A 15465-nucleotide genomic window follows, 5' to 3' on the forward strand; every position below is an offset into this window, starting at 1 on the left:
TGTTGGAATGGGTTCAGAGGAGGGCTACAAATATGATGAGAGGGCTGGAGCACCTTCCATGTGAGGTCAGGCTGAGAGAGCTGGGCCTGTTCAGCCTGGAGAAGAGAAGGCTCAGGGGAGACCTCATAGCGCCCTTCCAGTATCTGAAGGGGCTACAAGAAAGCTGGGGAGGGGCTGTTTACAAAGGCTTGTAGTGATAGGACCAGGGGGAATGGGTATAAACCAAAGAAGGGCAGAGTTGGACTAGACGTAAGGAAGAATTTCTTCACCATGAGAGTGATGAGGCACTGGAGCAGATTGCCCAGGGAGGCTGTGGCTGCCCCATCCCTGGAAGGGTTCAAGGCCAGGCTGGATGGGCTTTGAGCAGCCTGATCCAGCGGGAGGTGTCCCTGCCCACGGCAGGGGGGTTGGAACTGGATGGGCTTCGAGGTCCCTTCCAACCCAAAGTATTCTATGATCTGTCCGGGTGACAAGCGGAGCTCTGAGCGGTCAGGGCAGCTTGAGGGAGCTGTGAGGGATGAGAGGAGGGCTGCTGCCCTCCCGCCGCCAGCGGCCGCTGCGGCGCTGCGGCTCAGCCTATAAAAGGCGGCGCGGGCGCCGCGTGTTGCTGATTGCGATGCTGTGTGTGGGCGCCGCGCGCCGCCTGTTGCGGCCCCGCGGGGACCCGCTGCTGCTGCTGCTCCCCGCGCGCGGCGCCGCCCGCGCCTCCAACCCCCTGGTGTTCCTGGAGGTGGGCGCCGACAACCAGCCGCTGGGCCGCGTCGTGCTGGAGGTAGGGGCGAAACGCCGGGGAATCGGCTCCGCAAGGGTCGTTTGCGGGGGGTGGGGGGTAGGAGGAGAGCAGCCTTTATCGGAGCCGGGCAGCGATCCCCACTCAGCCTGTGCTGCCCGCAGAGCCGGGACGCGGCGTGCCTCCCGCTTCCGGAAGGATTGTGAGCCTGCGGGTACTTCCGAGCGCTAATTTCAATGTCACTGTGAAATTCACAGCAGTCAAACCTCTTGCTGGTTTGCAGCTGGCTCCAGCTCTGTGACCTTGCGCCTAAGTCAGGGAAGGGCTGCAAACAGAGGTGGTGACAGAAGAAGACGCACCTGCTTAGCACAGGTCATCCTTAATGCAGGAGGTTACCATTTCCAAAGGAACGAAGGGTGTAATTGGAAACGTCGGCAATTAAACCCTCTAGGAGTCATTTTGGAGTTTTAGGAAACAACGAGCCTTCAATCAGAGCTGAGCAGCACGAGGGAGTGATCTCCATCCACCAAGTGCAGCCGGACATGGGCTGGGGACAGAATATATTTCCCACCTGCATGCATGTGTATAAATTTTGCCAGAAGACTTATACATGTTCTGTTACTTTCTGAGCACTAATTTTAATGTTATTATGAACTTCACAACCATCAGACCTCTTGCTGATTTGGAGCTGACTCCAGCTCTCTGTCTGACCTTGCATTAGAGGTAGGGAGAGGCCGCAAGCAGGCGATTACAGAATGAGACACGTGTTCAGCACAGGTCGTACTGAATACAAGACATTATCGTCTTCAAAAGAACGCAGAGCGTAACTGATACTGAAAATGCTGTCAAATAAACTCTAAAACTCATTTTGGAGTTTTAGGAAGCAAGCATCCTTTAATCAGACCTGGGCAAGAGGAGGGAGTGATTTCCATCAATCATTAACTACTAGATTTGGAAAAGCCCCTGAGAAGGGTGAACGCAGAGTCAAAGTCTGTCAGCTTTTGGTAATGAGCCATAGGTAAGGTGTGGAATATTTCAAGATTGATTTATTAAATATGTGCAGTGATAGGACAAACAGTAATGTTTTTAAGCTGAAAGAGAGGAGATTTAGATGAGATCTTAGGAATAAATGTTTTCCTGTGAGGGTGGTGAGACGCTGGCACAGGTTGCCCAGAGAAGTTGTGGATACCCCATCCCTGGAGGTGTTCAAGGCCAGGCTGGGTGGGGCTTGGAGCAACCTTATCCAGTGGGAGGTGTCCCTGCCCATGGCAGGGGGGTTGGAACTGGATGATCTTTAAGGTCCCTTCCAACACAAACCATTCTGTGGTTCTAAGAGCTGGTTACAGAATATATTTCTCACTTACATGCATATGTATAAATTTTCCTAGAAATTTTATGCAGGTTCTGTTATTTTCTAAGGGCTAATTTTAATGTTGTTATGAACTTCACAACAGTCAAATCTCTTGTTAATTGGAGTTAGGATAATAGGGATATGATTTAGTAGTGCACAGGTATGTTTGGACTTGATGATCAAACTGTTTTTTCCAACCTAGTGATGCTATGAGCTGGATCCAGCTCTGTCTGACCTTACATTTGAAATAGGGAAAGACTGCAAACCCAAGGTCATTATAAAGGTCGCATCTGTTCAGCACAGGTCATACTGAACACAAGACGTTATCTCCAAAAAAAAACCGAAGAGTTTAACAGTGTCAGGAAAAATGCTATTTGAAAAAAAGCATGCTATTCTGTCTTAACATTAAAAACATTTAAACATTAAAACATCCAAGTTACTTGGATGAAAATGTAACTCTAACTTAAATCAAAACATTCCTCTTGTTATAGTAGTAGCTGCTGTTTGTATCAGAGTGGTGAGGCAAGGTCACTGGTGCCTCACTGGACTCCAGAACCACTGCCCTGGGATGAGAGTGGTGAGGTGCAACTCCTAGCTGGAGCATGAGCCTCTCCTCAGGCCATGCCTGCAGCTGGTGACTGGGGCTGGGGGCTGCTGGGATGGGGAGCAGCCAGTTACTCGGGGCTGGGACCTATGGCATGGGGCAGCTGATAACCAGGGCAGGGGACAGCAGGATAGGGCTGGAGGCTGTGGGTAACCAGGGCAGGGGACAGCAGGATAGGGCTGGAGGCTGCGGGATGGTGGGCTGAACGGCAGCTGGGAGACTGCAGGAGAGGGAGTTCTGAGCCCCTGTGTGAAAGCTGGAATGCTGAACAAGGATAAGCTTATCCCTGAAGCGCATTCCAGGCCACTACTGGCAGAGAGGCTCTGGGGTCCTGCGTTGCCAGTTATCTGTGGACATGGTGCTCAGGAACATGGTTCAAGTAGAGGAGTCAGTGACCTCTGGATGTGGTGCTTAGGGACGTGGAGTCATTGAAGCTGGAAAAAAAAAAAAAAAAACAACAGAGAGGTTTATTTTGGGTATTAGGGAAAATTTCTTCACAGAAAAAGGAGTAAAGCATTGGAAGAGGCTGCCCAGGGAAGTGGTGGAGCCCTCATCCCTGGAGGGGTTTAAAAGACTGGTAAATGAGGTGCTCAGGGGTATGATTTAGTAGTAGACAGGTATGGCTGGACACAATGATATTGAAGGTCTTTTTCAACCAAACTAATCTATGATCATCCAGTCCCAGCATCAGAGCAACACTACTGTGCCTACTAAACAGTGTCCTGAAGTGCTGTATCTACACAGTTTTGGAACACCGCCAGGGATAGACTCCACCACTGCCCTGGGCAGCCTCTTCCAATGCTTCCCCACTCTTTCAGTAAAGAAATTTTTTCTAATATCCAGTCTAAACCTCCCCTGCTGCAACTTGAGACCATTTCCTCTCATCATATTACTTGTTTAGTGGTGCATTTGGCAGTTTGGTTTAGGTTGGACTCAATCTTCAAGGTCTTTTCTAACCTGAACAATTCTGTGATTCCTTGACCCTTGCCTGGCTGCCCAGGTGCTGGTGCACTCCTGGGGCTCCGAAGGCCTTCAGCCACCCCTCCAGCTTTTTCATGGGTACTTATTGTTTGGTTCTTAGTTTTCTGTGGCTCTGCCTCTTTGAGCTTCCTGCTCAGAGGTGTGTTGAAATGTTTGTGCAGCTCTGAATGGGCAGCTTGGGCAGCAGCGAGCAAGCAACTGGCTGTGTCGGTAAAAATGGTAGAATCACAGAATGGTTTGGGTTGGAAGGGACCCTAAAGATCGTCCAGTTCTAATTCCCTGCCATGGACGGGGACACCTCCCCCTCGATCACGTCGCTCAAAGCCCCATCCAACCTGGCCTTGAACACCTCCAGGGATGGGGCAGCCACAACCTCTCTGAGCAACCTGGACCAGTGCCTCACCACCTTCACAGGAAAACATTTCTTCCTAAGATCTCATATAAATCTCCCCTCTTTCAGCTCAAAACCATTCCCCCTTATCCTATCCCTGCACTCCCTGATAAATAGCCCCTCCCCAGCTTTCCTGTAGCCCCTTTCAGTACTGGAAGGCTGCTATAAGGTCTCTCTGGAGCCTTATCTTCTCCAGGCTGAACAGCCCCTAACTGTCTGAAAAACTCAGCCGGTTAGAGAAGGCCTGAGCAGGCAAACTCTTCACTCTTCCAAAATGCATGATGAGTGCTGAGATGTTAATTGTGGTGTGGCACGTATGCTTAGGGCCAGGCACGTGCCTCTGAGTAAATGCAGTGTGTGTGTGTGTGTGTGTGGGAAGGAATGAGAGCTGTGCTCCAGAACCACGCACTGGGGAGGAAATGCTGCTCTTCCAAATTGCTGCCTCCTGGAGGAGGGTCTAGGACAAATCTCCACAGACAACTCTCTACAAGACACCTTTACACTGCTGGCTTTCCACAAGGTCAGCTCTACATGACAGTGGGGACTTCTGGTTCCTCATGTCCCTGTAAGTCCCTTAATTTAAACAACAACACCCCCTCCACAATAAAAAGAGAAGGAAAAACAACCCATCACTTGGGGCTCCTCGTGCAGATTTGTCCCTGTTGGCTGCAGAGAGTTGTCCCTTTCCCATTCAGTGTGGCCTTCTGCCTCCAGTGCCCATGTTGGGTCTGTATCGATAGACTTTTTAGTTTTTTTTTAAAGATGTAATTCATAAAAGTTCTCTCTAAAAGGGTGTCCCTTGTGGCTCAGAGCCCAATTCATTTTCCCTCATTGAAAATGTCAGCATATAAATTAATTGGACACTCCCAGCTCTTGTTTTTCAGGAGGCAGCGTTTGAGAAAGTCATAGGTAAAATTACTGCCCTGCAAGTTGCTTGTTACTCAATGAGATTTAGTAAATAACTGAATGGTATTATAAAAACTAGCATTACTGTTTGTATATTTCATTTCCATCTTAACAATTTCTAGTGTTTATAGAATATCTGAATGCATTGAATCATTGGCTAGGTTGTTGATAGATTCAGCTGCATATTATAGGCATCAGAGGAGAGCATCCTAGGGAAGGGACAATAAATTCTTGCCACAGCCATGGTGTCTGTAAGCGTCTGCTGCTGGCCGCTGTCAGGTTGTGCCACCAGATAAAACTTCGGTCTGAACTAGTGTGACCACTGCTATGTCATTTTTTCCAAGCTGTTATAATACAAACATTTTTAAGGTAAGTAAAAAGATGCATATGAATCAAAATTGGAAATTGTTGCTGGTAGCAAATGCATATGTAACATCATGGGTCGATTTTGTTATACAGTTTCTGCTCTTTGCCTTTTCTGCAGGTTTCAGCAGACATCATGCTGGAGAGGCTTTGATCTCTTCAGTTGTATTCAAATCTTTATAATTGACCATGGGGATCAAAGCCAATTTTTGATGCTCAGGGGTCAGTCATAAAGATTTCCTTTAGTTATTGCCGAATCATTGTGTTGATCAGTGAAATCATTCAGCGCTGCTCAAGTTGCTCTTCATTAACTGGCCAGAAGTTGCATTGAGGGGTTATTTTTAGTTACCAGCTAAATGCTCGAGAAGTCTTATAGTGTTCCTGGAATTCTGGGTGGCTTGTGATTTCAGATAGCTCTTCACCTTGGGAAGAGGCTTCAGTTGTGCCGGCCTGCCATGTAGAAGTGTTTCTATGCATAGAAAAGCTGACTTATTCATCTGTTTATTTTTCTTCAACAGCTGAAAGCTGATGTGGTGCCAAAGACAGCAGGTAAGGCAGTACCTCCATAGTTTCACACTTCAGTATTTAAGGGTTAAATCCTGATTTGCAGGAAAAAGAATATTCTTACCTTTTGGAAAATATTTCCATCTTCCATCTCTATGTGTTGAATAGAGAAATATGATAAAAGCTTTATCAGAACATGCTAGTGAAGAGTTGTCATTTGTTGTTGTTCCAAATAGTTTCATTTTGTAATTTGCCCCTAGACGATGCAGTCCATGTGGTGGGTTATCAGTAATGAATAAATATGTTTAAAAACACATTAGTTTGCATTAAAATCTATCCTCAAAGCAAATGGTAAGTGTGAACCAAAGGGATGGTGTCTCTTAGAGCTTCTAAAGAGCACATAGGGCTTTGTTTTCCTGGTCGCTGGTACTGATGTTACAAAGTTTTTGTGGTTTATCTCGTGCTTCCTTCCTCATCTGCTTATTTAGCAGACTTGTACTTTTCTTTCTGTTCCCAGTAGATGAATATACTTCAAAAAAAACCCAAAACCAAACGTCATCTTCACCATTAATATAGAGAACAAGGGCATAAAAGTCAGCAAATGAGACCTTTGACAAATGAAACCTGGTGGGTTTGGGGAGGCAGGGAGGTTGGAGTTAAGATGTGACAGCAGAATAAAAGGGAGATGAGATGGAAGAGGATTGTGTTTGTACTCTGTTTTGAGGCTAAACAAGCATTAAAACACAGAGGTATTTTAAGGGATGGAAACAACTAATAAATTAATATTACCTTAAAGATACTATAAATTTTTAAATTTTGATAACTTGGGACCTGCCTTTGATTATGTTACATATCTTATATGGCAACATAATACTTTATGCTTTGTTTTCACAGAAAACTTTAGAGCTCTTTGTACGGGTGAAAAGGGATTTGGGTATAAAGGATCCACTTTTCACAGAGTAATTCCTTCATTTATGTGCCAGGTAATATTTTTACTTTACTGTTATGTTTTTCTGTATGCTACTTATATATTTTTTAGAACCAGTTAGACCAGTAGTAACATTTTAAGTGGCTGTGCTCTAACCTTTGCTAACTGTATAATAAAGAAGTGACAGCATGACTTGCATTTCAGATCTTTTTGCTATGGCTTGTTGCTTAGCACATCTTTTGTACAAATAAATGTAAATTATGTGTAGGCTGTCTTAAAAAAAAACTGACTTAGGGCTTTCTGCTTTTGTGTAGCAGCACTTCAGTGTGGGTTGTATTTGGCAGAAGCATTTGTGAGTAGAATGACAATCAACCTTGTGTTCTAAGTGAGCTAAGAAAACAGCATGTCCATTCTTTATTCCTAATAGAATAATCTGCTCACAACAGAGCATGTGTTTTATAAAATAAACACATTTTTTTTCTGAGCATCTCCCTGAGGAGGGAACCAAAAGGGTTGGCTAGGTTTGGGTTTTGGGGTGATACACCTGAAATGGATTTTATTTTGATTTAAAGGATTAATCTTTCAAAATCCTGAATTACAGTGCCTCCATGTTAGCATTTTTTTTTTCCTGAAACAGCGGCCACAACAACAACAGAATTTGAAAAAGACTTTTTTAAAGCCTTTTCTCCTGCTGTGCTTGGCAGATGAGCAGGGTTTGAGCTGCTGTAGTGCGCTGGATTGCATGATTCCTGGTGGTCCTGTCTTCCTTTTAAATGAGCTGCATTTTGACAGCATTGCATTGTAGAATGGCTCTGTGGAAAACTTGAGATGAAGGTTAGAGTAAGTGCTTTGTTTGTTAACTGATGGCTGTGATGGCTGCCCCCCTCCTCACTTCACTTTTTAAGCAAAAACCACAGCTGTCAGAACAAGAAGCCCTGATCTTGTGACCTATTTCTAGGAAGAGAAAAGGGACAAGTGTGCTGTAAAGGTTCTATTTTCTTGCCTTTGAAATGCAAACTATGGTTTTCTGATACTGACAGAGGGACAGAAATACATAAATATTTCTGTTGGGGTCAGAAACACAGAAATATAAGAAAAAAATCCTCCTCTCAGTTCTGCCGCTAATTTGTGAAGTTCTGTGTGAGTCTGTACATCTTGCTTCCCTATGTTGTCCCCACAAATGGAACTAGAATGAGGATACCAGGCGATTGGCTCCCTGGTACGGTGAGATAACGAATTGATGTTTAAGAATTCCTTGGAATGCATTACTGAAATGGGAATGCTGTCATAGGTTTCAAATATTTTAAAGTGAGAGGAAACAGTAGAGGCCTTTCTGCTTGCTGAGACGGAGTGTTAGTATGATTCAGGCAGTTGGTATAGCCTAATTGAGGGTCATCATGCTTAGGATTTGGCAATTCAGATGCCTTCACGTATGGCATGCAGTGTGCAGAGCATACTTCTGGGACTGTGTAGGAGTAGCTGTCACACCACCTGTAACTGATTACATCACATGAAATACTTGTTGGGTATGAGTTCTCGGACAGTATGGGTGGTGTGGTTTCCGGGAGAGGAGATGGTAGAGTGCTGGAAGCTGTGTTCAGTAGCCACCTTTGCGAGTCATGGTGGCTGGGTTTGTTTGATTGGGTTCATGTCTGACCTAAGGCAGACCATCACATCTGTCCCAGCAAGCAGCGGGGAGCTGAGAGGAGTTTAAAATTGGTCAGGTGTAACACTAAAACAACAAAGCCTAGAAAGAGCAAATAGTAATAATGGAGATCCTGACCAGTGTTTACACCCATTAGAAGAAAGAAAAGAAGGACAGAAAAAAAGTTTGAAGGTCTGTCCTATGGTGACAAATTTAGGTGATTTAGTTTGAGGCCTTTGAGGTGTTTTAAAATTACTGCCACTTGTTGCATCATACTTGGGAGCAGCAAGGCTGATGACACCCAAAGCTGGTTATTGGGGTTGTGGATGTCAGCTGGAGAACAGCAGCAGTATCTGGAGTAGAGATGTACTCTGAGCTTGATTGTATCTTCGTCTGCTTACACGGTTTTAAATCCACATGACCATACCCATTCTTAACCTGAAGAAAATGTGCTGATTTGATTATTTTTAAATGAGTGGGTTGGTATATTTTCATCACTTCTGATGTGAAATAATACTTGTGTTCTTATTAAGTTAATATCCATTTCTCTTCCAGGGTGGTGATTTTACAAATCATAATGGAACTGGTGGAAAATCCATTTATGGCAATAGATTTCCGGATGAAAATTTCATACTTAAGCATGAAGGACCTGGTAAATAAAAATATTCTTTCTACCTTCTAATGACTGTAACCCATCATGAAGCATTGTTCATGAAGATGTACTAGAAAAAATAAGGTTTTTTTGATATACGGACACTTGGTAGCTACAGAAATATCAAAGAAGTTTAACAGTGCATTGTCCCTGGCATGTGCTTGTTTGTGTAGCCTGTAACAGGTGACATTGCTGCCCTTGCTCTTACTATAAAAGGGGCTGTGCAAAATAAGGTGTGGGAAGGTTGTATTCTACAAAGGTGAAATTACCGCTTTTATTTTCCTCTTTCATAAGTTTCAATTCTTACTTAGATTACTGTAGAAGTGAAGCAAAGCCACCTGGGATTTCTTATTTACAGGGTAACATTGGCATGTCCTTTTAAGCTCAAGTTAAAGCCAGAAATATTTAAGGAGAAGTCACATATAAGAACATCAGATTGAATTCTGTACTCTTCTTTGGATTGTTACTTCCTCATCACAGGAAACTGCTACTGCTGTTGTGAGGCTACCTGGTGTTAATCACATTCAGGACATGTGCAATGAATTACATTACTAGCATTCTTACTATGGAAAAAAGGGAGGCTGGGCTGGAGGCAGTAGTCAAAGATAAGACGTTAGTATTAGAAATAGTTTGGAGACTGTGAGACCATCATACCTTCTGCCTTTAGTCTAAATGTGCAGGGCAAAATTGCATCACTGTTACATCCACCTAATACTCTGCTACTCTTCTAGGTGTTCTTTCAATGGCCAATGCAGGACCCAATACAAATGGATCTCAGTTCTTCATCTGCACCACAAAAACTGACTGGTAGGTTCTCAGACCTGCATATCAACCTGATGAATCGATGCCTGGATTTTCTTAGTTGTTTTTTTTTTTTTTGTAGTTTGTCAATCGATGTTTGTTTGTTTTGATGGGTTTCAGGGTTTTTTTCCCCCTTCTTTTGTTTAATTTCCAAATTACTTTACTCACAATGGAAAATAAATTGTTTTGTGCTCCTTGAGGGAGAAAGAGCTGTGAGGGTAACAATGCCACTATCCCTCAGAATAAGGTCTAAGGTCCATAGCTAAAGGTGTTTCATATAACTTTGTAGAGCAGTTGTCTTTGTGATATGAAGATCTGCTAACATCCCTTCACTGAGCTCAGTTTGGTTCACTCTTTATGTTGTTTTAAGTAAAACCGCTTTTGTTTGTTTTACAGGCTAGATGGAAAACATGTTGTTTTTGGGCACGTAAAGGAAGGAATGGATGTCGTGAAAAAAATTGAGAGCTTTGGTTCGAAGAGTGGAAAGCCCTCCAAAAAGATTGTCATTACTGACTGTGGCCAGCTGTCCTAGCCTTTTGCCCTGCCAGTCAGGACAACCTCAATGCTGTGAAAATGAATCATAACAAACCCCAAACATTTCTGATTCAATGAGTAGCACCTACAGAGCCATATTTTCTACTTAACTCTGTCATGTTTTTATATATATATTGAATAATCTTGATTAAAAGCGTAAAACAATAACTGAAGGATGTTTTAACTGAGCTGCCTTGGTAGTCATGCTGTCTCACAGCTTTGGAAGAGTTCCATTACAGTTTGAATGAAATAGTATGGTCACCCAGAGCCTATCTTAACTGCAGCTTTGATGCTGATCTCCATGAGTGGATGCTTCCGGTGTTAGAATCGGTGGTAGTGTTGACAACTGAGTTGTTTTGTAGTGGGGAAGTTGTAAATTGAGAAATACCATCTTTCCTTTGGTCCTAATAACCACTGATTCTGTTGTCTCATCCTTTTGAAAAAAATTATACTAACCAATGTTCTCAAAGCTGTTTGCAGCAAGGCTGTATGGCATTTTTTTGTGTCTCAATTTAAGTCTATCCAATAGGATCATTGTGTACTTGTGGGGGGGTTTAAAATTAATCCCTTTTTAATAATTATTTTTCTAGTCTCAGACCACTGTTTAAATGTGAATGTTATCTTACTGGCTTCAGTGGAGCAATTTGACTTTTGGGTGAGGTGAACTCCTTCAGATTGAGTTACTAGAGTTCCACCTGGGCAATGAGACCAGAAACGAGCTGAAATATTGTGAGACGTTTTTACTTTGCAACTGTGAACTTGGGAGTACTGTTCTGTGAGGAATACAGTGTGATTCTCAGTAGCCTGTTTTTGTACATTGAGAATATAATTGGAATAGAGTGAACTTGCTTGAGTGAGAAACAGGTTTCATTGCGCTTTTGGTCTGGTTAGTCCTGCAAAGTCAGCCCACCTTGGGTCTTACTTGGATTACCTTTTCTTCTTCTGCATTATCAGCAGAAGTGAAAATGGGTCACTATGAAATCACAAGGCCTAATTGGTGCAGGAATATCCTTCTTGGGGTTGATACACAAGAAGGGAAAAATTCAGCTGGTTAGATAAACACATTTTGTTTGTGTAAATGTTTGGAGTGCTTTAGCAGAGACAAATGTTGGAACTTCACAAAATCACTTTTTAGAATCACTAAAGCTGTAAAGTATTACTGCATGAGAGGAAAAAGCACTTAACTGTTTGTGTGCAGTGATCTTGTTGCTCAAGAGAAAAAATGTGATGGCTCTCCTCAAATGTGAATTTACTTCTATTGCATTTGGATAAATGTGGGTTTAAAACTATTTTGCACTGGCTGTTTTTCCACTCAGGGCTGCATTCTTGTGTGTACTTGGTAGCATTCAGAGTGTAATTTTGCAGAAAACGTAATTGCAAAGCTTTTTATTTTCACTAGAGCTGTTTCATCTTTCTTTGTAGTATTTTTGAAGTAATAGTTCGTGCTAGTTTGGCTTATGTTAATTTGATGGAATAATTTGTGTGTGTGTTCTTTTAATTTGTATATGAGAAATAATTAAATACAGTTATACAGCAGAAAAAGCCTATTTCTTTGTGAAATATGACTTCACATGCTTATCTGAAAGAGCAGGAGTGTGAGGAGCTGAAACCTCTTGTGTTTACTCGGGCTGTTCTGTCCACTCTGTAATGAGCCTGATCCGGCATTCAGAAGCCATGGTGCTGCTCTGAGATACAGCTAGTAAGAGGCAGGGTGATGGTTCAGTGCTTTGCCTCTTGCTAGGGAATCTAAACTAGCTGTTGTATGGGTAATAGTTCAGGTGTTGAGACTGTTCTCTTGTCTGATTTACTCCCATCAGTTGGCAGAGGTGATGAGGAAAGATTGAATTCACTCTTTTGGGTTCTGTTTATTAATTTCTGAATTACTTTTTGAAAAGCTGGGATTTCCAGCTTTTGCTGAGAGTAATTGAGGACAAGTTCATTCCTTGCTGTGCGGTCAGGGATGGCATTAAGAATTTAACATCTTCCTGTGTATTTTTGGTATTTGTAGAGTGGGTAGTGCAATGGAAGATGCCTTGCCATAAACCAGTCCATTTTCTATGAACCATGTGCATAAGCCTTAAAGAAGTGATAGCATTATGTGTGTTATTTATTACACAGGGCTGTGGGACTTACAGACATATTTATGCCCTAACTTCTGAAATGTAAAAGTCAAAATTTTCATAGAATGGTTTGGATTGGAAGGGACCTTAAAGCTCCTCCAGTTCCAAGCCCCCTGCCATGGGCAGGGACACCTCCCACTGGATCAGGTTGCTCAAAGCTCCATCAAACCTTGACTTAACACCTTCAGGGATGGGGCAGCCACAACTACTCTGGGCAACCTGTGCCAGCACCTCACCACCATCAAGGCTTGGGTTCTTGACTAGAAAGAAGATCTGGCTGCAGGACGGCCCACTGGATGGCTGACCCTAGCCTGCTGTGGTCCTGCAGCTGTCAGTCTCAGGGAACTGGTCCACTTCTATTCACTACCCAAAATTGGGATTGCAGCTCATAAAATCATAGAATCATCATAAACGTTGGAAAAGACCTCCAAGATGATCAGCTTAACACCTGTCTATTAAACCATGTCCTGAAGTGCCGTATCTACATGATTTTGAACACCTCCAGGGATGGAGACTGCTTCCCTGGGCAGCCTCTTCCAGTGCTCCACCTCTCTTTCTGTAATGGAATTTTTCCTAATATCCAATCTAAACCTCCCCTGGGGCAACTTGAGGCCGTTTCCTCTTGTCCTGTCGCTTGTTACTTGGGAGGAGAGTGACCAGCACCCACATCACTACAACCTCCTTTCAGGCAGTGGATTGAGTTCTTTCACAGCAACCCAAATGATGTATGGGGTTGGATACAGAGAAACCTGTTACTAACCCTATATCGTGGGAACCAAGAGTGGGAGGGCAGAGACAAGGAAATGGTTACAGAGCATGTTCTAACCTGTCACAGTGAGATAAGGCTCAGCTTGATTGCTTCACTCAGTATCTGAGTGGACAAGTGTTCAGATAGAGGTTTTTTTCTTACCCTCAGCTGGAAGATGTTGGTGTGCAAGAGTGTGAACCTCAGGGTTCCTGGGAAACTGGAGAAATCCAAACCAGAAACTTTTCAATTATTGTCTGAGGCTTATGATGAAGACATGTCAAAGATGCAGTCGGTGCTTGGAGGAACCCATTTTTTGTCGGTAGAAGATGTGAAAGCAAAAGTGATGGAGATCCTCAAGAGCCAAATCTGTGGACTTCCTTTGAATATTGGCAGCATCTGGTGCAGCTGTGGGTCAGTTCAAAAGGGAAAGATTTAGAAGGTCATTATTGCTTTTCTTAATTTGTTAAATTAAGAATTTAAATTAACAGGCACGAGTGTTGTTTTTGTGCCGGACCTCGTACACGTGGCTGTAGCTGTCGGTGGCAGATCCCGGGTGTCGATGCGCTCCTTTCGCCTGTCCCTCCTGATGAAGGTCATGATCTCCTTCCCGATGAAGCCCCGTGCAGGCTGTCTGCTCCCCACCAGGTGGCACCAGGCGATCGCCCATTGCCCAAGGCAGCCTCGGCAGCCTCTCCATCGCTGCCAGTATCAGGGGTGCCTTCCCCTTCCCCACCACGCTGAAGGAGCTCTGGAGGGCACAGAGCACCGCTGAGTTCCGGGGGGGACAGGTGGAATGACAGCAGCGTTTGTCATTGAGGGGCTGCCTCAGCTCCTGCTGGGTGAGAAGACAAATTAGTAATGTCTTCCCAAACCTCACCTGCACATTGCCATGATCTGTGGCTTCCTGATGTGTGACAGAAGATGTTAACATAGAGTACATCATCCTAAATGGGCTTGGGGGGGGACCTGCTGATCAGAAATCCTGCACAACTCTACTAGGTCACGGAGGAAAAGGAGTATTTAAACAGAAATTCTTCACAATGAGGATGGTGAGACACTGGCACAGGCTGTTGTCGTGGCTGCCCTATCCCTGGAAGTGTTCAGGGCCAGGTTGGATGAGGCTTGGAACAACCTGATCGAGTGGGAGATGTTGATGGCAGGGGTTTGGAACTGCATGGGCTTTTAAGGTCCCTTCCAACCCAAACCATTCTATGATTCCCTGTGAAACTCTGGTTTTAAGGTGAGCTGAGGGATGGCTGCCCTGCTACTGCAGGTTTTTAACAGGATGCTATGAATAATAGTTTGTTTGCTAGAAGAGAGGGTGTTGTGGCACATGTGAGGCACGACATGCTGGGAGAAGAGCCCACAGGGTGAGCTCGGCAGTGGTCACCACTGACAGGCTTCCAAATGCAGCACAAGTAATGACTAGCAGGCTCAGAGGGCACCTGCAGGTAAAGTGCAAATAAATACACACAGAAAAATAAAATGAGTTTATATTTCAAGGTTCTTTCAACAAACTCACAAATGTTTTTGTTTAGTCTCATGTTTTAATTATTTGTTCCAGACTTTTTGCTTACATAAATTGCTTTCTCTGGGGCTAGACTGAAGCTGTGTCTCTTTGTTTATAAAACTGAAATGCTTTGAAGTCAAGACATTGGAGGTACAGAATGTTGTTCTCTTTTGTAATGCTCTGACTCTGCTGGTAGCAATACATCAACAGTCAGAACCTCAAAGAAGTGAATTACTTAGAGTACAGATCCTTTTCTGTGACATTTCAAGGACAAGCTGGATGTCCTGCTGCTTGCTGAGGAGTTGTAGTTGGACAGACACTTTCCACCTCATTTAGAACTAACCAGGCTAAAAAGACTTTCAAGTGGAAAACTTAAGTCTTGAACTGGAGATTTTTCTATTGACTCTGTTTAAAGGCATTGTATGAACCAGCCAATCACAGTACATTTTGACCCAATCTGCACTGCCCAAAACATCAATTTCTTACTACGTTGATCTGAAAACTGAACCTTTGCAATGATTCTCCATAGCCTTGATGTTTCTTCTCCAGTTATCAGCTCTCTGATTTTTCCAGTACAGCTCTGGAAACACCTTTTCCTTGCTCTCCTGCATCCACATGGTCCTGGTGTCTGCCAGGAGGTGCTGCATGGGACACTGCAGCCACCTTAACCCTGCATCCTACATTAGGCATGGGTGAA

At 43.8% G+C, this 15465-nt stretch overlaps 1 protein-coding gene across 1 annotated transcript; it reads left to right on the plus strand.

The window, feature by feature from the left end:
• The first annotated feature begins 586 nt into the window (after nt 1-586).
• On the plus strand, nt 587-11939 carry PPIF (peptidylprolyl isomerase F). The gene is made up of 6 exons (XM_009565207.2): nt 587-772; nt 5845-5875; nt 6725-6813; nt 8959-9055; nt 9787-9862; nt 10253-11939. The coding sequence occupies exons 1-6, from the start codon at nt 617-619 to the stop codon at nt 10386-10388; spliced, it is 585 nt and encodes a 194-aa protein (XP_009563502.2). The 5' UTR covers nt 587-616; the 3' UTR covers nt 10389-11939.
• The last annotated feature ends 3526 nt before the right edge of the window (nt 11940-15465 follow it).

Source organism: Cuculus canorus, chromosome 7 (assembly GCF_017976375.1).
Source record: "Cuculus canorus isolate bCucCan1 chromosome 7, bCucCan1.pri, whole genome shotgun sequence".
In the NCBI taxonomy this organism is placed as follows: Eukaryota; Metazoa; Chordata; class Aves; order Cuculiformes; family Cuculidae; genus Cuculus; species Cuculus canorus.

Coding starts and splice junctions, on each gene's coding strand:
- PPIF (XM_009565207.2), top strand. CDS start 617: ATGCTGTGTGTGGGCGCCGCGCGCCGCCTGTTGCGGCCCCGCGGGGAC. Junction 773..5,844: donor TGGGCCGCGTCGTGCTGGAG/GTAGGGGCGAAA, acceptor TTTCTTCAACAG/CTGAAAGCTGATGTGGTGCC. Junction 6,814..8,958: donor TTCCTTCATTTATGTGCCAG/GTAATATTTTTA, acceptor TTTCTCTTCCAG/GGTGGTGATTTTACAAATCA.